Source organism: Mobula birostris, chromosome 5 (genome assembly GCF_030028105.1).
Source record: "Mobula birostris isolate sMobBir1 chromosome 5, sMobBir1.hap1, whole genome shotgun sequence".
Lineage (NCBI taxonomy): Eukaryota > Metazoa > Chordata > Chondrichthyes > Myliobatiformes > Myliobatidae > Mobula > Mobula birostris.
The window spans coordinates 2069905-2093367 of record NC_092374.1 but is presented as its reverse complement, the minus strand read 5'-3'; the positions used below and the strand labels follow the sequence as shown (position 1 = coordinate 2093367).

At 51.5% G+C, this 23463-nt stretch overlaps 1 protein-coding gene across 1 annotated transcript in view; it reads left to right on the top strand.

Moving 5' to 3' along the window:
* Positions 1 to 23463, top strand: part of LOC140197492 (uncharacterized) — an 82987-nt gene that overhangs the window by 47658 nt on the left and 11866 nt on the right. Inside the window, exons 3-7 of the mRNA XM_072257473.1 lie at positions 6463 to 6852; positions 11673 to 11770; positions 12417 to 12609; positions 17612 to 17711; positions 20158 to 20428. Coding sequence (XP_072113574.1) covers positions 6463 to 6852; positions 11673 to 11770; positions 12417 to 12609; positions 17612 to 17711; positions 20158 to 20428 — 1052 coding nt within the window. The remainder of the gene's footprint in view (positions 1 to 6462; positions 6853 to 11672; positions 11771 to 12416; positions 12610 to 17611; positions 17712 to 20157; positions 20429 to 23463) is intronic.

Genomic DNA, 23463 nt, shown 5'->3' with positions numbered 1-23463 from the left:
ACCAACGACATAGGCAGGAAGAGGGATGAGGTCCTGAAGTGTGAGTTTTGGGAACTAGACAGAAGGCTGAAGAACAGGACCTCAAGGGTGACGTTCTCAGGATTGCTGCCAGTGCTACATGACAGAGATGGTAGGAATTGGAGGAGATGGCAGTTGAATGTGTGGCTGAGGAGTTGGTGCAGGGAGCAGGGTTTTAGATTTTTAGATCATTGGGATCTCTTCTGGGGAAGGTGGGACCTGTACAGATTGGATGGGTTGCACCTGAACTCGAGGGGGAGCAATATCCTTGCAGGTAGGTTTGCTAGCATGGTTCGGGAGGGTTTAAACTAAGTTGCAAGGGGGATGGGACCCAGAGCGATAGAGCAGTGAAAGAAGTGCATGGAGTAAAGCCAGATCTAACATAGAGGCTTTGAGGAAAGAGAAGCAGAATAAATGGTGTAAAGACAGTAAGGTAGGAGGGCTGAAATGTGTATACCTCAATGCAAGAAGCGTCAGGAACAAAGGTGATGAACTGAGAGCTTGGATACATACATGGAATTATGATGTAGTGGCCATTACAGAGACTTGGCTGGCACCAGGGAAGGAATGGATTCTCAATATTCCTGGATTTCAGTGCTTTAAAAGGGATAGAGAGGGTGGAAAAAGGGGAGGAGGGGTGGCATTACTGGTCAGGTCTTTGTTGTCCATGGGAATGGTACCGGAGGATTGGAGGGAGGTGAATGTTCTTCCTTTGTTCAAAAAAGGTAGTAGGGATAGTCCAGGTAATTATAGACCAGTGAGCCTTACGTCTGTGGTGGGAAAACTGTTGGAAAAGATTCTTAGAGATAGGATCTATAGGCATTTAGAGAATCATGGTCTGATCAGGGACAGTCAGCATGGCTTTGTGAAGGGCAGATCGTGTCTAACAAGCCTGATCAAGTTCTTTGAGGAGGTGACCAGGCATATAGGTGAGGGTAGTGCAGTGGATGTGATCTACATGGATTTTAGTAAGGCATTTGACAAGAATCCACACGGTAGGCTTATTCAGAAAGTCAGAAGGCATGGGATCCAGGGAAGTTTGGCCAGGTGGATTCAGGATTGGCTTGCCTGCAGAAGGCAGAGGGTGGTGGTGGAGGGAGTACATTCAGATTGGAGGATTGTGTCTAGTGGTGTCCCACAAGGATCTGTTCTGGGTCCTCTACTTTTCGTGATTTTTATTAACAACCTGGATGTGGAGGTAGAAGGGTGGGTTGGCAAGTTTGCAGACGACACAAAGGTTGATGGTGTTATAGATAGTGTAGAGGATTGTCAAAGATTGCAGAGAGACATTGATAGGATGCAGAAGTGGGCTGAGAAGTGGCAGATGGAGTTCAACCTGGAGAAGTGTGAGGTGGTACACTTTGGAAGGACAAACTCCAAGGCAGAGTACAAAGTAAATGGTAGGATACTTGGTAGTGTGGAGGAGCAGGGGGATCTTGGGGTACATGTCCACAGATCCCTGAAAGTTGCCTGACAGGTGGATAGGGTAGTTAAGAATGCTTATGGGGTGTTAGCTTTCATAAGTCGAGGGATAGAGTTTCAGAGTCGCTATGTAATGATGCAGCTCTATAAAACTCTGGTTAGGCCACACTTGGAGTACTGTGTCCAGTTCTGGTCGCCTCACTATAGGAAGGACGTAGAAGCATTGGAAAGGGTACAGAGGAGATTTACCAGGATGCTGCCTGGTTTAGAAAGTATGCATTATGATCAGAGATTAAGGGAGCTGGAGCTTTACTCTTTGGAGAGAAGGAGGATGAGAGGAGACATGATAGAGGTGTACAAGATAATAAGAGGAATAGATAGAGTGGATAGCCAGCGCCTCTTCCCCAGGGCACCACTGCTCAATACAAGAGGACATGGCTTTAAGGTAAGGGGTGGGAAGTTCAAGGGGGATATTAGAGGAAGATTTTTTACTCAGAGAGTGGTTGGTGCGTGGAATGCACTGCCTGAGTCAGTGGTGGAGGCAAATACACTAGTGAAGTTTAAGAGACTACTAGACAGGTATATGGAGGAATCTAAGGTGGGGGCTTATATGGGAGGCAGGGTTTGAGGGTCGGCACAACATTGTGGGCCGAAGGGCCTGTACTGTGCTGTACTATTCTATGTTCTATGTTAACTCAGCATAACGTCCCCCCACTTTTCCAATAGTTTCTCCCCAGCGTATCTCACGGGGACACTAGACATTACCGTCACCGGGAACAAATGCGCCAGGGGCATCCCTCGCTTGAAGGTGACCTCCCTCTTCGTAGTGTTCCTGACGATCACCGCCATCCTGCTCGCCTGTACGACCGAGGGCTTCTGCAATTCAGGCCTCACCAGCACCCCAGCAGGAAACCTAACTCCCCCTCATGGTCTTCCGGAGTGTCCACTAAGAGGGCCTCGCTCTCAGGCACTCCGGGAAATTTGGGGGTCCCCATCACTCTTTCTACTTCCCCTGGGCCATACCACCATTGGCTTCGACTGGGTGACCCACACAGTCCCTCGTCTAAATTCGGTATCCAGCCCAATGCGACCTCGCACTTCCTCAAAAGCAGCTCGAAACCCTGGGTGCACGGACAATGTTCCCAGAAAGCTCTCCCCAGCCTTCTCCTTGCAGGCCCCCATGAGCCTCCTCACCAGAGGGGTGTTGGTCCCCACCAGAATTGAAATGCCGCCCGTCTCAACGGGGTCCGGACAAACCAGCACCAATGTATCAAGAACCTCAGACACTCCCACATCAGCCTCCGAGAACTCCAACTTCACTGACAAATAACCATCGTACAGATAATCACCAGCACTGATACCCCAGATCTCCAGTGCACTGAATGGTGTCAATGGTAAATGCTGCAGATACTGGTTGTAAAATGAACGGTATGGTAACGTGACCTGCAACCCGGTGTCGAGTATGGCTTTAGCATAGCTTCCCTCTATTCGTAGTGAAACACTGGAGCGTGGTCCCACTGAGCCTTCAGAAATTGGGCCTTTTGCTTTCGATGGCTCCTTGGTACATTGCTGGGAACGTGTTCCCCCAGAGACACCAGGCCATTCCCTCACTGGGTCTCCTCTAGGTTTTCACGACTCTCTCTGCTTCGGTACCCAAGGGCTCACTCCCCTTCTGGCATGACACCTGCTGCCAGCAGCCCTCCGCATTGTTCACCCCCTGAGGGAATCCTCCCTCCCATCAGCTCTGTCGTATGGGGGGTCACACCTGCTGATAACAGCCAACATACCTCCATCCTCAACTCTGCTACAATCTCCTCTACCGCTCCCCAGGGTAGGCTGTCTGTGGTCACTTCACCATGGGGGACACTACCGAGGACTGTACCCTGCTGACGGAGGCCTCCCACACCTCCGACGCATTCCCCTCTTCCCGTACCTCTCTAACCAGCTCAACAAAAGATGGGGGGGGTGGCATCATATGAGACTGTCAGAGACCCCAAGCAATCAGGTCATGGGACTGGGCGCCCCTGGCTATCTGATCCATTCTTAACTGATCCACTTCAGCCACCTGAATGACCCCTCTGCGCTGTGAGCCATTGAGCTGCCTCTCTACCGAAAAATAAAAGCAGAAAGCCCCCTTCTCCCCCTTTGCCTGACACATGTTCTGAAACCCCACCAGGAGATCCACTGCTTCCAGACAGGCCTAAAGCATTGTCCAGTGCTTGCAGATAATTTACAGCTGTCAGATATTTCAACCTGACAGCTCTCACAAGGTCAGCGGCCTGCCCATTCAAACTTTCAACCAATCTCGGTCACTTTTCAACATCAGAGTTCTGCCACTCATCTAACAACTGAGAGGTCCTCTCCACCCAAGTCTCATCCTCCTCCCTCCCCTTTAGGGGTGGGCGTAATTCCAGAGAATAGGCGGAGCCTGCCACAGCTGGGACTTTGAATCTGAGTTTTCAATTTATTCACCAGGGAAGGGCAGATACTAACCCAGAATTGTCACTCTTCACTGGGGGACGTGGACTAATTAGACATTCCAAATCCAACCACTCTTTCTCCTCACTCTTCAGAAATGAGAGAACCCTGTCTTTGAAATCTTCGCCCCAGCTACTGCTACCTCGGCACTGGTCTGCATTAAAACGAGAGCTGCACCAGCCATTTTATCAAACCTCCACCCACAATCACAACTTCAACAATACTTAACAGTGAAATTAACAATTCATCCAGAGTACAAATATCTGCCCCATTGGTTCTTTGCTCAGGGTAACCAGACAGCATCCAACGGAATCAATCCCAGACGAGCCCCCAAAATTGTAACTCTCACTTCGGCCCGGCCAAACATAAGAAATCTCATTTGGGTGGGTGCTGTGCAATGTGTCCCCTGTTACAAATCAGTACCCTGAAATAACAAACAGTACATAATATGTGATTAAAGGATTAAGATTTATAATTCTTACTTTGACTGTATGGCTGTTGAAGAAAACGAGGAAAAAAATGAAAAAGGGCTCAATCTTATGAAACAGTCTATTACGCAATGCTGGAGCTCACTGACAAGCTGATTGCCCGCCATTGACCTCCTCCGATTGTCGCTGACCTTCGGACCCTCACTCCAATTGCACCACATACGGTGGTCAACCAGCTCTCTCCATTTCCGTCTTCTCTCCTCATCTCTCCCCGGCAAAAGACCATGAAAATCTCCCTTCCAGACTCACAAGAAAGAACAACAGCATTTCAAACCCTGCTATCTCTAGTTATAACCCAAACATTGCTGCTACAGGGAAACCATTACATTATCAGTGAAACCTGACAGCATGTTACACAGCAGTCATACCCTACAGCATGTTCCATTAGCCAACTCAGCCCTGGGAAAAAGCCTCTGACTAGCCACACGATTAATGCCTCTCATCATCTTATACACCTCTATCAGGTCACCTCTCATCCTCCATCGCTCCAGGGAGAAAAGACCGAGTTCCTCAACCTATTTTCATAAGTCATGCTCCCCAATCCAGGCAACATCCTTGTAAATCTCCTCTGCACCCTTTCTATGGTTTCCACATCCTTACTGTAGTGAGGAGACCAGAATTTACCAACCACTGAAGTAAGGCTCACTGATCTATAATTTCCTGGGCTATCCCTACTCTCTTTCTTGAATAGGGAACAACATCTGCAACCCTCCAATCCTCCGAAACCTCTCCCATCCCCATTGATGATGCAAAGATCATTGCCAGAGGCTCAGCAATCTCTTCCCTCACCTGCCATAGTAGTCTGGGGTACGTCTCGTCCAGTACTGATGACTTATCCAACTTGATGCTTTCCAAAAGCTCCAGCACATCCTCTTTCTTAATATCTACATGCTCAAGCTTTTCAGTCCACTGTAAGTCATCCCTACAATCGTCAAGATCCTTTTCCGTAGTGAATACTGAAGCAAAGTATTTATTAAGTACCTCTGCTATCTGCTCCGGTTCCATACACACTTTTCCACTGTCACACTTCATTGGTCCTGTTCTCTCACATCTTATCCTCTTGTTCTTCACATACTTGTAGAATGCCTTGCAGTTTTCCTTAATCCTGCTCGCCAAGGCCTTCTCATGGCCCCTTCTGGCTCTCCTAATTTCATCCTTAAGCTCCTTCCTGTTCGCCTTATAATCTTCTAGATCTCTACCATTACCTAGTTTTTTGAGTCTTTTGTAAGCGTGTCTTTTCTTCTTGACTAGATTTACAACAGCCTTTGTACACCATGGTTCCTGTACCCTACCATCTTTCCCTGTCTCATTGGAATGTACCTATGCAGAACTCCATGCAAATATTCCCCAAACATTTGCCACATTTCTGCTGTACATTTCCCTGAGAACATCTGTTCCCAATTTATGCTTCCAAGTTCCTGCCTGATAGCGTCACATTTCCCCTTACTCCAATTAAACGTTTTCCTAACTTGTCTGTTCCTATCCCTTTCCAATGCTACAGTAAAAGAGATAGAATTGTGATCACTATCTCCAAAATGCTCTCCCACTGAGAGATCTGATACTGACCAGGTTCATTTCCCAACACCAGATCAAGTACAGCCTCTCCTCTTGTAGGTGTAATTTGCAGACCACATCCTTACTACTTTTTGGGGTCTGTATACAACTCCCATCAGGGTCTTTTTACCCTTGCAGTTCCTTAGATCTATCTAGAATATTTCAACACCTTCTGATACCTCTCAGTGTTTGTGAGATCAGACCGCGCCTCTTGGTAGTTATGGGATCGGACCGTGATTCACAGTGTTTCTGGGATCGGACTGCGTCTCTCCATCATTTTGGGATCGGACTGCAGCTCACGGCGTTTCTGGTATCGGACCACTCCTCTCGGTGTTTCTGGGATTGGACCGCGCCTCTCGGTGTTTCTGGGATCGGAACGCACCTCTTGGTGTTTCTGGGATTGGACCGCTCCTCTCGGTGTTTCTGGGATCTTACCGCGCCTGTCGGTGTTTCTGGGGTCAGACATGTCCCAAGCTCATTGAGTGAATTTTGCCTTTTACAGAACTGCCACCATTCAACGTGGTGAATGTTTCTACCCCAGCGGACAGCATCACCCTGTCGGGTCGCTTTGAATACTGTCCCAACAGCAGTGCTGCCAAACTGAATGTCTGGCTTCGCTGTAAATGGTATGAGGGTCACAATTCACGCTGTAAATCAGGCCCGGAGGTCATCAGCCAAAGTCATCCCTACTGTAGCTCGGCTCTGCATAACTGGACCTGCCAAAATCTCAGGCCGTTCTCCCGGTACGACATCCAGCTCTTTGTGAGTTACTCTCTTCCCAGCTCTGGCAGCCCTGGATTTGGATTCAGCCCTATGGACACCAGGGGCCAAAGACAGATGCAAACTTTTGAGAAACCACTTCACACATCGAGGGTAAACACCAGCCAAGCAGGTGAGGAAGGGGATTGAAACGACATCAAGGTGTCACCATTCATGAGCCAGGCTGCTCAGGCACTGGGGTTGCTCCGTGTGGGGAGGGGTAACGGTTCTCCAGCTACTGTGTGTTTGCGCCCAGTGCTGGGGAAGGTCACAGAGGACGTGGGCTATGGGACGGGACAGGACAGGAGCTGGAAGTGGCCATTGCTGGAATTGGGGAGGAGGCTGATAGAAATGCAGAGGTGGCCGTCCAATTCAATATTGAAATCCAGGCCCTGTTAGCAAGGCCAGCATTCATTGCCCATATTTAGCTGCCCCTGAGAAGGTGGATTATCTTCGAGGGTTTTTAAAGCAGGATGTAGGGAGTCCTACTCGGAAAGAGGTTGTACGCAACCTTATCCTGGGGTATGAGAATGGCCAAGTGTGGAAGTGACCCTTTGGGAACAGTGAACATTGTTCAGTGAGATGCAGAGACAAGAAACTGCAGAGTTTGCAGTCTGGAGCTTAAAACTAAATGCTGCAAGAACTCAACGTGTAGGCAGCATTTGCAGAGGGAAATGAACAGTCAACACTTTGATTTGACTCTTCCTCAGTTCAGTCAGATCGAAGGTAGTCACGGAAAAAGAGAACGTTGGTTCTAGAGTTCACGTCTTAAACTGGGGAGGGCTGATTTCGCCAGTGTAAGGCTGGACGTGGCAGTGTAGATTGGGAGGAGACATCATCAGAGAGGAGAGAGATGTTCGCAGGCGAGATTGTGAGGGTCCACTCGGGTAAGAGGGAAAAACAAAAGGGTCAACTCTCAGCATTTGGTTTGCAGTGAGACCCTGTAGGGGTCGGAGAAGAGAACTTGAGAAAGCAGTTGAGGGATAAGGAAGAGGTGGCTAGCGGGATAAGGAAGAGGTGCCTGGCGGGATCAAGAAGAATTCCTGCACACGGTGTTTGACAGTCTTCATTTTTCAAAATGGGTCTTTTGAGGTTTCTGTGTTTTGTGGCTTTCCGTAAAGAGATGAATTTCAAGGCTGCATAATGGATGCATAGTTTGATAATAACTGTACTTTGAACTTTGAATGATGGTGTGGGTTTATTGTGGAACACGTCTGTGTTTTGACGAAGGAAGTATTAGAGACGGTGGATAAATCCCCACGGCTTGACGGGATGCTATGGGATGGTAGGGAGGAGATTGCTGTGTCTCTGATGCAGATCTTTGCATCTTAGTTAACCACAGGTGAGGAATGTGAAGATTGGAGAATAGTTTGCACTGCTCCCTTGTTCAAACACGGCGGTAGGAATAAGCCAGGAAACTACAAGAGAGCGAGGCTGTCTTGTAGAGGGAAATAATTGAAAACTATTCCAAGAGACAGGATTTATGTTCATTTGGAAAGGCAGAGACTGATTGGGATGGTCAACACGGTTTTGAGCAAGGAGATGCTGTCAGATTGAATTTTTTGAGAGGTAACTGAGAAAAGTGATGAAGACAAGGCAGTAGGACACAGCTAACATGGAGCGGTGACAGATAGACTGGGTGGTTTTGGATCTGAATACTGAGTGATGGAGTGTACAGATAGTGTTATGGCCACATTTAATACCACACACAGCTGTGCTCACCCTGCTATAGGAGGGTGTCATTAAACTAGTGGGAGTGCAGAGAAGATTTATGGGCAGGTTACTGAGATTTTGAGTTTGGGTTGTAAGGAGAGAATGGGCGGGTTCGAACTCTTTTCCCTGCAGTGTCAGAGGCTGAGGGGTGAGCTTATAGAAAGGGATAAATTATGAGGGGCATAAAACAGGTGAAAGCCTGCCCAGGGTAGGGAGTCTAAAATGAGGGCACAGCTTTAAAGTGAGAAAGGACATATTTAAGAAGGGCCGAGGGTCGTGCGTGTATGAATGAGCTGTCAGAGAAAGTGAGTACAGTTATGATATGTAAAAGACCCTTGGACAGGAAAGGCTCAGAGTGAAATGGGCCAAATGCAAACAACAGGAATTCTGCAGATGCTGGAAATTCAAGCAACACACATCAAAGTTGCTGGTGAACGCAGCAGGCCAGGCAGCATCTCTAGGAAGAGGTACAGTCGACGTTTCAGGCCAAGACCCTTCGTCAGGACTAACTGAAGGAAGAGCTAGTAAGAGATTTGAAATTGGGAGGGGGAGGGGGAGATCCAAAATGATAGGAGAAGACAGGAGGGGGAGGGATGGAGACAAGAGCTGGACAGGTGATTGGCAAAGGGGATATGAGAGGATCATAGGACAGGAGGCCCAGGGAGAAAGAGGGGGGGGGGCATTGAATTAGTCCTTACTCTTAATAATTTCTCCTTTGGCTCCTCCCACTTCCTCCAAACTAAAGCTGTAGCTGTGGGCACCCGTATGGGTCCTAGCTATGCCTGCCTTTCTGTTGGCTTTATGGAACAATCTATGTTCCGTACCTATTCTGGTATCTGTCCCCCACTTTTCCTTCGCTACATCGACGACTGCATTGGCGCTGCCTCCTGCACGCATGCTGAGCTCGTTGACTTTATTAACTTTGCCTCCAACTTTCACCCTGCCCTCAAGTTTACCTGGTCCATTTCCGACACCTCCCTCCCCTTTCTAGATCTTTCTGTCTCTATCTCTGGAAACAGCTTATCCACTGATGCCTACTATAGAACCTACTGACTCTCACAGCTATCTGGACTACTCCTCTTCTCACCCTGTCTCTTGTAAAAATGCCATCCCCTTCTCGCAATTCCTCCGTCTCCGCCGCATCTGCTCTCAGGATGAGGCTTTTCATTCTAGGACGAGGGAGATGTCCTCCTTTTTTAAAGAAAGGGGCTTCCCTTCCTCCACTATCAACTCTGCTCTCAAACGCGTCTCCCCCATTTCACGCACATCAGCTCTCATTCCACCCTCCCGCCACCCCACTAGGAATAGGGTTCCCCTGGTCCTCACCTACCACCCCACCAGCCTCCAGGTCCAACATGTAATTCTCCGTAACTTCCGCCACCTCCAATGGGATCCCACCACTAAGCACATCTTTCCCTCCCCCACTCTGCTTTCCGCAGGGATCGTTCCCTACGCGACTCCCTTGTCCATTCGTCCCCCCCATCCCTCCCCACTGATCTCCCTCCTGGCACTTATCCGTGTAAGCGGAACAAGTGCTACACATGCCCTTACACTTCCTCCCTTACCACCATTCAGGGCCCCAGACAGTCCTTCCAGGTGAGGCAACACTTCACCTGTGAGTCGGCTGGGGTGATATACTGCGTCCGGTGCTCCTGATGTGGCCTTTTATATATTGGCGAGACCCGACGCAGACTGGGAGACCGCTTTGCTGAACATCTACACTCTGTCCGCCAGAGAAAGCAGGATCTCCCAGTGGCCACACATTTTAATTCCACATCCCATTCCCATTCTGACATGTCTATCCACGGCCTCCTCTACTGTAAAGATGAAGCCACACTCAGGTTGGAGGAACAACACCTTATATTCCATCTGGGTAGCCTCCAACCTGATGGCATGAACATTGACTTCTCTAACTTTCGTTAATGCCCCACCTCCCTCTCGTACCCCATCCGTTATTTATTTTTATACACACATTCTTTCTCTCACTCTGCTTTTTCTCCCTCTGTCCCTCTGACTATACCCCTTGCCCATCCTCTGGTTCCACTCCCCCACCTTGTCTTTCTCCCTGGGCCTCCTGTCCCATGATCTCTTGTATCCCCTTTTGCCAATCACCTGTCCAGCACTTGTCTCCATCCCTCCCCCTCCTGTCTTCTCCTATCATTTTGGATCTCCCCCTCCCCTTCCCACTTTCAAAACTCTTACTAACTCTTCCTTCAGTTAGTCATGACGAAGGGTCTCGGCCTGAAACGTCGACTGTACCTCTTCCTAGAGATGCTGCCTGGCCTGCTGCGTTCACCAGCAACTTTGATGTGTGTTGCCGGGCCAAATGCAAGTTGGCGTCTTGGTCAGCATGGAGGAGTTTCTGTGCTCTCTGATCAATCAGCCAGGAGAGGAACGTGTGTGTGGTGGTGAGCCCTGCTCCTGCTGGCCTTGTTCTCGTTGGTAGACACGGTGGGTTTGGGAGCTGCCATCGCGTCAACCTGTGGTTTATTTTGTGGGTGCTGCATACTGCAGCCAGACTGCACGGCGGGGAAGATCGGTGGGTCTCTCCGTTACTGGATGAATGTCTGACAGTCAGGTGGTGAGGTGGTCTACCTGTGCGAGAGCTCAGATGTAGCCTGACCTCTGTCAGCATTGTCTGCTGTGTGAACCGACCTCACTGATATCTCTCTCTCCTCTCCCCCTCTCTTCCTCCCCCCTCACTCTCTCACTCATTCTCTCCCCCTCCATCTCTCTCCCCCCCTCTCTCCCCCACTCACTCTCTCACTCATTGTCCCTCATTTTCTCCCTCTCTTCCCCCCTCACTCTCTCTTCCCCCCTCTCCCCCTCTCCCCCTCTCCCCCTCTCTCCCCCTCTCTCCCCCCTCTCCCCCTCTCTCCCCCCTCTCCCCCTCTCTCCCCCTCTCCCCCTCTCCCCCTCTCCCCCCTCTCCCCCTCTCCCCCCTCTCCCCCCTCTCCCCCCTCTCCCCCCTCTCCCCCTCTCCCCCTCTCCCCCCTCTCCCCCCTCTCCCCTCTCCCCCTCTCCCCCCTCTCCCCCCTCTCCCCCCTCTCCCCCCTCTCCCCCCTCTCCCCCTCTCCCCCCTCTCCCCCCTCTCCCCCCTCTCCCCCCTCTCCCCCCTCTCCCCCCTCTCCCCCCTCTCCCCCCTCTCCCCCCTCTCCCCCCCTCTATCCCCCCCCCACTCTCACATTCTCTCTCTCTCTCTCTCTCTTTCACATTCTCTCCCACTCTCTCATATCCCAGTGCCTGACAAACCCTGGTTGCTGGATGTGGACATGGTCGAGGGGAGGATTAGCTGGGATCTACCGAATTCATGCCGTGCTCAAGTCCTTGGTTCTCAGGTACGTTGAGACCCTCTGTCTCCCCTCCTTGTCCGTCTCCCTCCCTCCCTCTCTGTCTGCTTCCAGCACTCTCCTGGTCTCTCCAACACATGTCCCCATGTTGTTCCTGCATCCTCTCTCTGCTCCCCACCCACCCTGGTCTCAGCCCCTCTGTGCCCCGTTGCTCTCTCGGTACGGTCAGTACCATTCCTCACAGTGCCGACTGTGAGATCCGGGTTCAATTCCGGCCACTGCCTGTGTGGGATTTGTACATTCCCCTGTCACCACATGGGTTCCATAGGGTGCTCCCGTTTCCTCCCGCTTTCCAAGACACAACATTAGAGTTATTCAGCTGTGAACATGCCATGTTGGCGCTGGAAAGATGGTGCCACTTGCGGGCTGCCCCAGCACATCCTTAGTGATTGGATTTGATGCAAATGATGCCTGCTTTAAATTCACGTGACACGTAAAGCTTACCCAATCTAATCTCCTCATCAACCCTATCTGTACCCCTGTCCCTCCATTACCCTCCCTCTAAACCTCTTGTCCCCTCTCTCTCCCTTCCCGAACCCCTCTGTCTCCATCTCCCCGCTGTCTCCCTGCTTACTCTCCCCACTCAGTCCAGTCGAGTGCTAACAGACCTCATGTTCTCCTTTTCTGCCTGCAGATAACCATTGTTGGATCGAGAGCCCACGACGCCTCATTCCCTTCTGAAGATGTGTTCACTTTCGATACCAGTACAACACAGCTAAAAAATTACACCTTCATATGTGCAACGAAATACACCATTACTCTGCAAGCTGACAGCTCAGTGGGCTTGGGGAATAAAGAAGAAGAGATAAGGACAACTGCAGCAAAAGGTCAGACTGTATTCATGGTTCCCTATCCCAGAGCACTCACGGTGCCCATGGTTCCCTATCCCAAAACACTCATGTTGCCATGGTTACCTATTCCAGAACACTCACGGTGCCCATGGTTCCCTATCCCAGAACACTCACGGTGCCCATGGTTCCCTATCCAGAACACTCACGGTGCCCATGGTTCCCTATCCCAGAACACTCACGGTGCCCATGGTTCCCTATCCCAGAACACTCACGGTGCCCATGGTTCCCTATCCCAGAACACTCACGGTGCCCATGGTTCCCTATCCCAGAACACTCACGGTGCCCATGGTTCCCTATCCCAGAGCACTCACAGTGCCCATGGTTACCTATCCCAGAGCACTCACGGTGCCCATGGTTACCTATCCCAGAATACTCTCAGTGCCCATGGTTACCGATCCCAAAACACTCACGGTGCCATGGTTCCCTATCCCAGAACCCACATGGTACCCATGGTTACCTATCCTAGAATACTCATGTTGCCCATGGTTACCTATCCCAGAACACCCACTGTGCCCATAGTTACCCACCCAGACACTCACGGTGCCCATGGTTCCCTATCCCAGAACACTCACGGTGCCCATGGTTCCCTATCCCAGAACACTCATGGTGCCCATGGTTCCCTATCCCAGAACACTCATGGTGCCCATGGTTCCCTATCCCAGAACACTCACGGTGCCCATGGTTCCCTATCCCAGAACACTCACGGTGCCCATGGTTCCCTATCCCAGAACACTCACGGTGCCCATGGTTACCTATCCCAGAGCACTCACAGTGCCCATGGTTACCTATCCCAGAGCACTCACGGTGCCCATGGTTACCTATCCCAGAATACTCTCAGTGCCCATGGTTACCGATCCCAAAACACTCACGGTGCCATGGTTCCCTATCCCAGAACCCACATGGTACCCATGGTTACCTATCCTAGAATACTCATGTTGCCCATGGTTACCTATCCCAGAACACCCACTGTGCCCATAGTTACCCACCCAGACACTCACGGTGCCCATGGTTCCCTATCCCAGAACACTCATGGTGCCCATGGTTCCCTATCCCAGAACACTCATGGTGCCCATGGTTCCCTATCCCAGAACACTCACGGTGCCCATGGTTACCTATCCCAGAACACTCACGGTGCCCATGGTTCCCTATCCCAGAACACTCACGGTGCCCATGGTTCCCTATCCCAGAACACTCACGGTGCCCATGGTTCCCTATCCCAGAACACTCACGGTGCCCATGGTTACCTATCCCAGAACACTCACGGTGCCCATGGTTACCTATCCCAGAGCACTCACGGTGCCCATGGTTACCTATCCCAGAGCACTCACGGTGCCCATGGTTACCTATCCCAGAATACTCTCAGTGCCCATGGTTACCGATCCCAAAACACTCACGGTGCCATGGTTCCCTATCCCAGAACCCACATGGTACCCATGGTTACCTATCCTAGAATACTCATGTTGCCCATGGTTACCTATCCCAGAACACCCACTGTGCCCATAGTTACCCACCCAGACACTCACGGTGCCCATGGTTACCTATCCCAGAACACTCACGGTGCCCATGGTTACCTATCCCAGAACACTCACGGTGCCCATGGTTACCTATCCCAGAACACTCACGGTGCCCATGGTTACCTATCCCAGAACACTCACGGTGCCCATGGTTACCTATCCCAGAGCACTCACGGTACCCATGGTTACCTATCCCAGAATACTCTCAGTGCCCATGGTTACCGATCCCAAAACACTCACAGTGCCATGGTTCCCTATCCCAGAACCCACATGGTACCCATGGTTACCTATCCTAGAATACTCATGTTGCCCATGGTTACCTATCCCAGAACACCCACTGTGCCCATAGTTACCCACCCAGACACTCACGGTGCCCATGGTTACATATCCCAGAGCACTCACGGTGCCCATGGTTACCTATCCCAGAGCACTCACGGTACCCATGGTTACCTATCCCAGAATACTCTCAGTGCCCATGGTTACCGATCCCAAAACACTCACAGTGCCATGGTTCCCTATCCCAGAACCCACATGGTACCCATGGTTACCTATCCTAGAATACTCATGTTGCCCATGGTTACCTATCCCAGAACACCCACTGTGCCCATAGTTACCCACCCAGACACTCACGGTGCCCATGGTTACATATCCCAAACATTTGTGGTGCCCATGGTTACCGACCCCAGAAAACTCATGTTGCCCGTGGTTACCTATCCCAGAATATTCATGGTGCTCATGTTTACCTATCCCAGAATCCACATGGTGCCCACGGTTACCCACCCAGAGCACTCAACGTGCCCATGATTACTGATCCCAGTAAAAGAGAGGCGAGAGTAGATATCAGACCACTGGAGAATGATGCTGGAGAGGTAGAAATGGGGGACAAGGAAATGGTGGGGGAACTGAGTAAGTATTTTGCATTAATCTTCACTATGGAGGACACCAGCAGTATGGTGGAAGTTCAAGAGCGTCAGGGGGCTGAAGCGAGTGCGGTTACTATAACTAGGGAGAAGGTTCTAGAGAAACTGAAAGGTCTGAAGGTAGACAAGTCACCTGGACCAGATAATGTACAACTGAGGATTCTGTAAGATGTACTTGAAGAGATTGTGGAGGCATTTGTAATCATCTTTCATGAATCACTAGAATCTGGAATGGTTCAGGAGGACTGGAAAACTGCAAACGTCACTCCACTCTTGAAGAAGGGAGAGAGTCGAAGAAAGGAAATTACAGGCCAGTTACTCTGACCTCAGGTGGTTGGGAAGATGTTGGAATCAATCGTTAGGGACGTGGTTCCAGGGTACTTGGAAGCACGACGTGAAATGGGCCAAAGTCAGTGTGGTTTTCTCAAGGGAAAATATTGCTGACAAATCTGTTGGAAATCCTTGAGGAAATAACAAACAGGATAGACAAAGCAGAATCATGCAGAATATTTGGATTTTCAGAAGGCCTTTGACAAGACGTCACGCATGAGGCTGCTTTACAATCTACGAGCCCATGGTATTACAGGAAAGATTCCAGCATAGATAAAACAGTAGCTGATTGGCAGAAGGTGAAGAGTGGCAATAAAGGGAACCTTTCTGATTGGCTGCTGGTGACGAGTGGTGTTCCACAGGGGTCTGTGTTGGGACCGATTCTTTTTACATTATATGTCAATGATTTGGATGACGGAATTGATGGCTTTGTGGCCAAGTTTGTGGATGATATGAAGATAGGTGGAGGGGCAGGTAGTGGTGAGGAAACAGGGAGGCTGCAGAGGATTTAAACAGATTAGGAGGATGGGCAAGGAAATGGGAAATGGAATTGTATTGGGAAGTGTATGTCATGCACTTTGGTAAGGGGAATAAAAGCATAGACTATTTTCTAAACAGGGAGAAGGTGCAAATGGATTTGGGAGTCCTTGTGACGATTCCCTAAAGGTTAACTTGCAAGTTAAGTCAGTGATGTTGGCATTCATTTCGAGAGGACGAGAATGTAAAAGCAAGGGTGTGGTGCTGAGGCTTTATAAATTATCAGGGAGGCTCACTTGAAGTATTGTGAGCTGCTTCGGGCTCCTAATCTGAAAAATTATGTGCTGACATTGGAGAGGGTTCAAAGGAGGTTAGCAAAATGGATCCTGGGATTGAAAGGCTTATCCCATGAGGTATGTTTGACAGATCTGGGCCTGTACTCACTGGAATTTCAGAGTGAGTGGGGATCTCATTGGAACCTGTCGAATGTGGAAAGGACCAGACTGAGTGGAACAGGAGAGGATGTTTCCAGTAGCGGAGGAGTCTGGGAACAGAGAGCACAATATCAGAATAGTGGAATAGAGATGAGGAAAAATTTCATAAACCCAAGGGTGGTGAATCTGTGTAATTTACTGCCACGAGTGGCTGTGGAGGACAGGTCACTGGATGCATTTAAGACAGAGGTCGATAGATTCTTCGTAAGTCAAGATGTGAAAGGTTATGGGAAGAAAGCAGGAGATTGGGGTTGAGAGGGAATTGGGTCAGCCATGATCAAATGGTGGAGGAGATTCAATGGGCCGAATGGCCTAATTCTGTTCCTATATCTGATGGTGTTGGGTCTTTGGACTGTGGGAGGAAACCAGAGCCCATCGAGGAAAATCATGTGCACAAGGAAGAATATAGAAACTTTGTCACAGATAGAGATGGAACTGAGCTCCAGCCTCTGACAGCGGAGATCTCGTAGCGTTCTGCTGATCGTTATGTTCCCGTCACGTTTATCCATCTTGAGCTAAGGTACCGGCTAGTCAGGGAATCCCAAACTCGCACCCTGTGTCTGTCTTTGGAAATAAGCACATTCTTTTGCATTAAAGAACACGTCTTGCACAGATTTCATATGATTTTATATATTTATATCTGTTCAGCTTTCTGAAAAGACCAAGCATTAAATCAAACTTTAACAGGAATCCTTTGACAGTAAAGCACTTTGCTTTTTTTTCTTAGATAATTGTAATCCTCTTTCCTAAACGCTGCAAAAGTTGCAAGTCCCCTTGACATTGGTGTGCATTTTTGTGGGGCCTCTGAAGGTAATTCAGCAAAATTGTCTCACATTTAAAGAGTTTTAAATGGTGATGGGAGTAGGCAGTTTAAATGGTTTGGCATGGACTAGATGGGCCAAAGGGCCTGTTTCTGTGCTGTACTTTTCTGTGACCCCATAATTTCTACCACAATTGCTTTTCTGCCATCATCTGGCACCTCGGCTGCGATTTGAAACTTGTGTCTCTGTCTGAGCAAACCCTTCCCTTTTCAACTCACGGCAGCCTGGGGCACGTCAGGCCCTGGGGATTTATCCAGTTTACGCCCTGTGAGAGGCCTAATGTCTCCTCCTTTTAGTGACCAGAAGGTCTTGTGTTGAAAACCAACAGGCAATGTGAAATGGTGGTTAGTGACGAGCTGGTTCAGGCAGTTTGTTTGTCTTTGTTCACTGCCCGGCACGTTTACCACAATCTTTTCCTGCAGAACCGTTTGCTCCCGAAATTCAGAGTCGTGTTTCAGAAATCACTGGCTCGACGGCTCGTATCCGGTTCACACACTCACACAGAGAATGCACTGCAGTGTCGTGAGTATTGCTTCTCTCCTTCATCATCCACCCCTCCGCCTTTCCTCCGCGCTCCCTCCCCCTCCCCCACGGTCCCTCCCCCTCCCCCACAGTCCCTCCCCCTTCCCCCCACAGTCCCTCCCCCTTCCCCCCACAGTCCCTCCCCCTCCCCTACAGTCCCTCCCCCTCCCCACCACCGTCCCTCCCCCTCCCCCACAGTCCCTCCCCCTCCCCCCCACCGTCCCTCCCCCTCCCCCACAGTCCCTCCCCCTCCTCTCCCTACAGTCCCTCCCCCTCCCCACGGTCCCTCTCCCTCCTCCCACAGTCCCTCCCCCCTCCCCCACAGTCCCGCCCCACCTCCCCACGACCCTTCCCCCCACAGTCCCGCCCCACCTCCCCACAGTCCCTCCCCCTCCTCTCCCTACAGTCCCTCCCCCTCCCCCCACAGTCCCTCCCCTCCCCCCACAGTCCCTCCCCACCTCCCCACAGTCCCTCACCCTCCCCCACAGTCCCTCCCCCTCCCCCACAGTCCCTCCCCCTCCCCCCACAGTCCCTCCCCCTCCTCTCCCTACAGTCCCTCACCCCCTCCCACAGTCCCTCCCCACCTCCCCACGGCCCCTCCCCCTTCCCCCCACCATCCCTCCCCCTCCCCCACAGTCCCTCCCCCTCCCCCCACAGTCCCTCCCCCTCCCCACGGTCCCTCTCCCTCCCCCCACATGGACCCTCCCACTTTTCCTCCTCATTCCCTCCCCCTCCCCCACAGTCCCTCCCCCTCCCCCACAGTCCCTCCCCCTCCTCCCACAGTCCCTCCCCCTCCTCTCCCTACAGTCCCTCACCCCCTCCCCCACAGTCCCGCCCCACCTCCCCACGACCCCTCACCCTTCCCCCCACAGTCCCTCACCCTTCCCCCCACAGTCCCTCACCCTTCCCCCCACAGTCCCTCCCCCTCCTCCCCCACGGCCCCTCCCACTTTTCCTCCTCAGTCCCTCTGCCCCTCCCCACGGTCCCTGCTCCTCCCCCACAGTCCCTCCCCCTCTCCCTGTGGTCCCTCCTCCTTTCCCTCTGCAGTCCCTCCTACCTTCCCTTCTCTTCATCCGTGCTAGTCTACCCTCGAGTCTCCTCACCCCTCCCTACTCTGTCCATATACCTTGACTCACTCAACCTCTCCCCCACTCCCTCCGTCTCCCCCCCCGCTCCCTCCGTCTCCCCCCCGCTCCGTCCGTCTCCCCCCCCACTCCGTCCGTCTCCCCCCCCACTCCGTCCGTCTCCCCCCCACTCTCTCCGTCTTCCCCCCACATTCTCCGTCTCCCCCCCACATTCTCCGTCTCCCCCCCCACATTCTCCGTCTCCCCCCCACATTCTCCGTCTCCCCCCCACATTCTCCGTCTCCCCCCCACTCTCTCCGTCTCCCCCCCACTCTCTCCGTCTCCCCCCCACTCTCTCCGTCTCCCCCCCACTCCCTCCATTCCCCGAGTCTCTCCGTCTTCCCCCCACATTCTCCGTCTTCCCCCCACTCCATCCGTCTTCCCCCCACTCCATCCGTCTTCCCCCCCACTCTCCGTCTTCCCCCCCACTCTCCGTCTTCCCCCCCACTCTCCGTCTTCCCCCCCACTCCATCCGTCTCCCCCCCCACTCCATCCGTCTCCCCCCCCACTCCATCCGTCTCCCCCCCCACTCTCTCCGTCTCCCCCCCCACTCTCTCCGTCTCCCCCCCCCACTCTCTCCGTCTCCCCCCCCCACTCTCTCCGTCTCCCCCCCCCCACTCTCTCCGTCTCCCCCCCCCACTCTCTCCGTCTCCCCCCCACTCTCTCCGTCTCCCCCCCACTCTCTCCGTCTCCCCCCCACTCTCCGTCTCCCCCCTCACTCTCCGTCTCCCCCCCACTCCCTCCGTCTCCCCCCCCACTCTCTCCATTCCCCGAGTCTCTCCGTCTTCCCCCCACACTCTCCGTCTCCCCCCACACTCTCCGTCTCCCCCCACACTCTCCGTCTCCCCCCACACTCTCCGTCTCCCCCCCACTCTCTCCGTCTCCCCCCCACTCTCTCCGTCTCCCCCCCACTCTCCGTCTCCCCCCTCACTCTCCGTCTCCCCCCCACTCCCTCCGTCTCCCCCCCCACTCTCTCCATTCCCCGAGTCTCTCCGTCTTCCCCCCACACTCTCCGTCTCCCCCCACACTCTCCGTCTCCCCCCACACTCTCCGTCTCCCCCCACACTCTCCGTCTCCCCCCCACTCTCTCCGTCTCCCCCCCACTCTCTCCGTCTCCCCCCCACTCCATCCGTCTCCCCCCCACTCCCTCCATTCCCCGAGTCTCTCCGTCTCCCCCCACACTCTCCGTCTCCCCCCCCACTCTATCCGTCTCTCCCCCACCCTCTACATCCCCCCACTCTCTCCGTCTCCCCCCCACTCCCTCGCCCTCCCACTCTCTGCCCCCCCCCCAACTGACTCTGCCTCTGTTGTCACCGGTGCAGATTTTACGAGGTGATTGTTTCGCCGACAAGTTATCATTCACCCTCACGTTTAGAACGGGAAGGGTTGTGTCAGAATAGGCATCTGCTTGCATTCCAAGTGAAGCATCCATTCGAGGACTACATCAGTCTGCGCATTCCCACTGCCAACGTCTCTGGAACAATGACGTTGACCATCGGAGATGATCAGACCATTGGCAACTTCTGGAACAGACGTCTGGAGCCTGACCAGCAATACACAGTCACGTTGCGAATCGTCAGTGACTGGAGTCCGGTGAGTGTGCGTCACCTGCCGCCATCTTGTGCGCTGTTCGCTCTTGTATCCAGGAGTCCTGGTAATCAGGTCAGTGGGCATCAGTGCCTGGAGTCACAGCTTGGAAAGGAAGGTGGACGTGGGTCCGACATGACAGTGTCCTGTGTCCGACCGTCCCCAGCCGCTACATCAGGGGTGAGGTCTTTGTAGCTCTGGGTCTTTACAGGATGAGGTTGCCCAACCCTCCTCTTTTCACAGCCAGGCTTGGGACTGTCCTTGGCGGGGTTATAAATAGGAGTAGTAATGTCAGAATCGGAGTGAGGAGTGGCTGTGGGACACTCAGTCTCTCAAACCACGCTGTCTATTTGGCTGATGTGACTGTAGCCTCAACTCCACAGTCCTGTCCACGGTGGATGATGGGAAAATGGAGGCTGTGTAGGAGGAAAGGGTTACATTGATCTTACAGCAGCTGAAAAGGTCAGCACAACATTGTGGGCCGAAGGGCCTGTACTGTGGTGTAATGTTGTCTGTTCTATGGCAGCAACCCTCACCCCTCATTTAACCACTTCTGCTTTAACAATGTCAAGGTCACTGCTTCAGCTGCACTTTGGGCCAAAGGCTCAGAGTCCATCGGTGACTTATCTGTATACCTGATTCCGGCTTCTGTAAATCACACACAGGGGCTCCAGGTCTGTCTGTGTCTCAGAGATCTACAATCTCTCACCGTTTAGATCACCTGCTTCTTTATGATTCCTGACAATATGGGCCATTTTATATATGTAGCCCCCTGGTAAGCCTCGGGCTCACTCAACTGGCTGTCGTCGAGAGGGAGCAGCCTTCGGCCCCGCCAAACTGGGTAATCAAGTTTGTGTAGATGCTGTGTGATGTACCCCACCCCGGCAAATAACAGACAATACACCAGATACGATTAAATGATTACAATTTATAGATATTACTGGAACTATATAATTAATAGAGATAAAATATAAAAGGAAAGTAAAAGGCGCCAAACTTATCAAAGTTCAACCTCTTCGTGCACAACAGTTGGAGCTCTAGTAACGGTCCTCTGTTCACCATCTGATCCCCTCTGACCACCTCGGCCCACCACCTGGGACCAACCATAGTGGTCGACCAGACGCTCCACACGAGTCTGTCTTCGTCTCCTCTCCCCGCCAAAGACCCTGGACCTCGGACTCCCGTACGAGATTCGGCTGGTTTACAGCATCGAGTCCACTGTCTTTGTCCCCATCGCACCTTCTGCGCCAAAGCCCGCACATCACAATAGCTTACAGACACACAAGAAAGAATAATATCTATCCCAATTGGTTAGCAAATGAATACAACTCGCTCTATAACCCAAACAAGCTGCTAGTGAGAGAACTTTCTCAACAGTTAACATAACAAAGCAGCCATTTTGATTAGCCTACACAGTAACATGAAAGAAGAAACCCCTTACAAACAGAAACATAGAAAACCTACAGCACAATACAGGCCCTTCGGCCCACAAAGCCAGCACCACCATTCACTGTGATCATGGCTGATCATCCACAATCAGTATCCAGTTCCTGCCTTATCCCCATAACCTTTGATTCTGCTATCTTTAAGAGCTCTATCCACCTCTTTCTTGAAATCATCCAGAGACTTGGCCTCCACAGCCTTCTGGGGAAGAGCATTCCATATATCCACCACTCTCTGGGTGAAAAAGTTTTTCCTCAACTCCGTTCTAAATGGCCTACCCCTTATTCTTAAACTGTGGCCTCTGGTTATGGACTCACCCATCAGCGGGAACATGCTTCCTGCCTCCAGCGTGTCCAATCCCTTAATAATCTTATATGTTTCAATAAGATCCCCTCTCAGCCTTCTAAATTCCAGAGTATACAAGCCCAGTCACTCCAATCTTTCAATATATGACAGTCCTGCCATCCCAGGAATTAACCTTGTGAACCTACGCTGCACTCCCTCAATAGCAAGAATGTCCTTCCTCAAATTTGGAGGCCAAAACTGCACACAGTACTCCAGGTGTGGTCTCACCAGGGCCCTGTACAGCTGCAGAAGGACCTCTTTGCTCTTATTCTCAATTCCCTTTGTTATGAAGGCCAGCAAAGCCATTAGCTTTCTTCACTGCCTGCTGTACTTGCATGCTTGCTTTCAGTGACTGATGTACAAGAACACCTAGATCTCGTTGTACTTCCCCTTTTCCTAACTTGACTCCATTTAGATAATAATCTGCCTTCCTGTTCTTACCACTAAAGTGGATAACCTCACATTTATCCACATTAAACTGCATCTGCCATGCATCTGCCCACTCACCCAGCCTGTCCAAGTCACCCTGCATTCTCATAACACCCTCCTCACATTTCACACCGCCACCCAGCTTCGTCTCATCGGCGAATTTGCTAATGTTACTTTTAATTCCCTCAGCTAAATCATTAATATATATTGTAAACAGCTGCGGTCCCAGCACTGAACCCTACGGTACCCCACTGGTCACCGCCTGCCATTCCGAAAGGGACCCGTTAATCGCTACTCTTTGTTTTCCGTCAGCCAGCCAATTTTCAATCCATGTCAGTACTCTGCCCCTAATACTATGTGCCCTAATTTTGCCCACTAATCTCCTATGTGGGACTTTATCAAAGGCTTTCTGAAAGTCCAGGTACACTACATCCACTGGCTCTCCCTTCTCCATTTTCATAGTTACATCCTCAAAAAATTCCAGAAGATTAGTCAAGCACGATTTCCCCTTTGTAAATCCATGCTGACTCGGACCGATCCTGTTACTGCTATCCAGGTGAGTCATAATTTCATCTTTTATAATTGACTCCAGCATCTTTCCCACCACCAACGTCAGGCTAACCAGTCTATAATTCTCTATTTTCTCTCTTCCTCCCCTCTTGAAGAGAGGGACAACATTAGCCACCCTCCAATCCACAGGAACTGATCCTGAATCTATAGAACATTGGAAAATGATTACCAATGTGTCCACGATTTCTAAAGCCACCTCCTTAAGTACCCTGGGATGCAGACCATCAGGTCCCGGGGACTTATCAGCCTTCAGA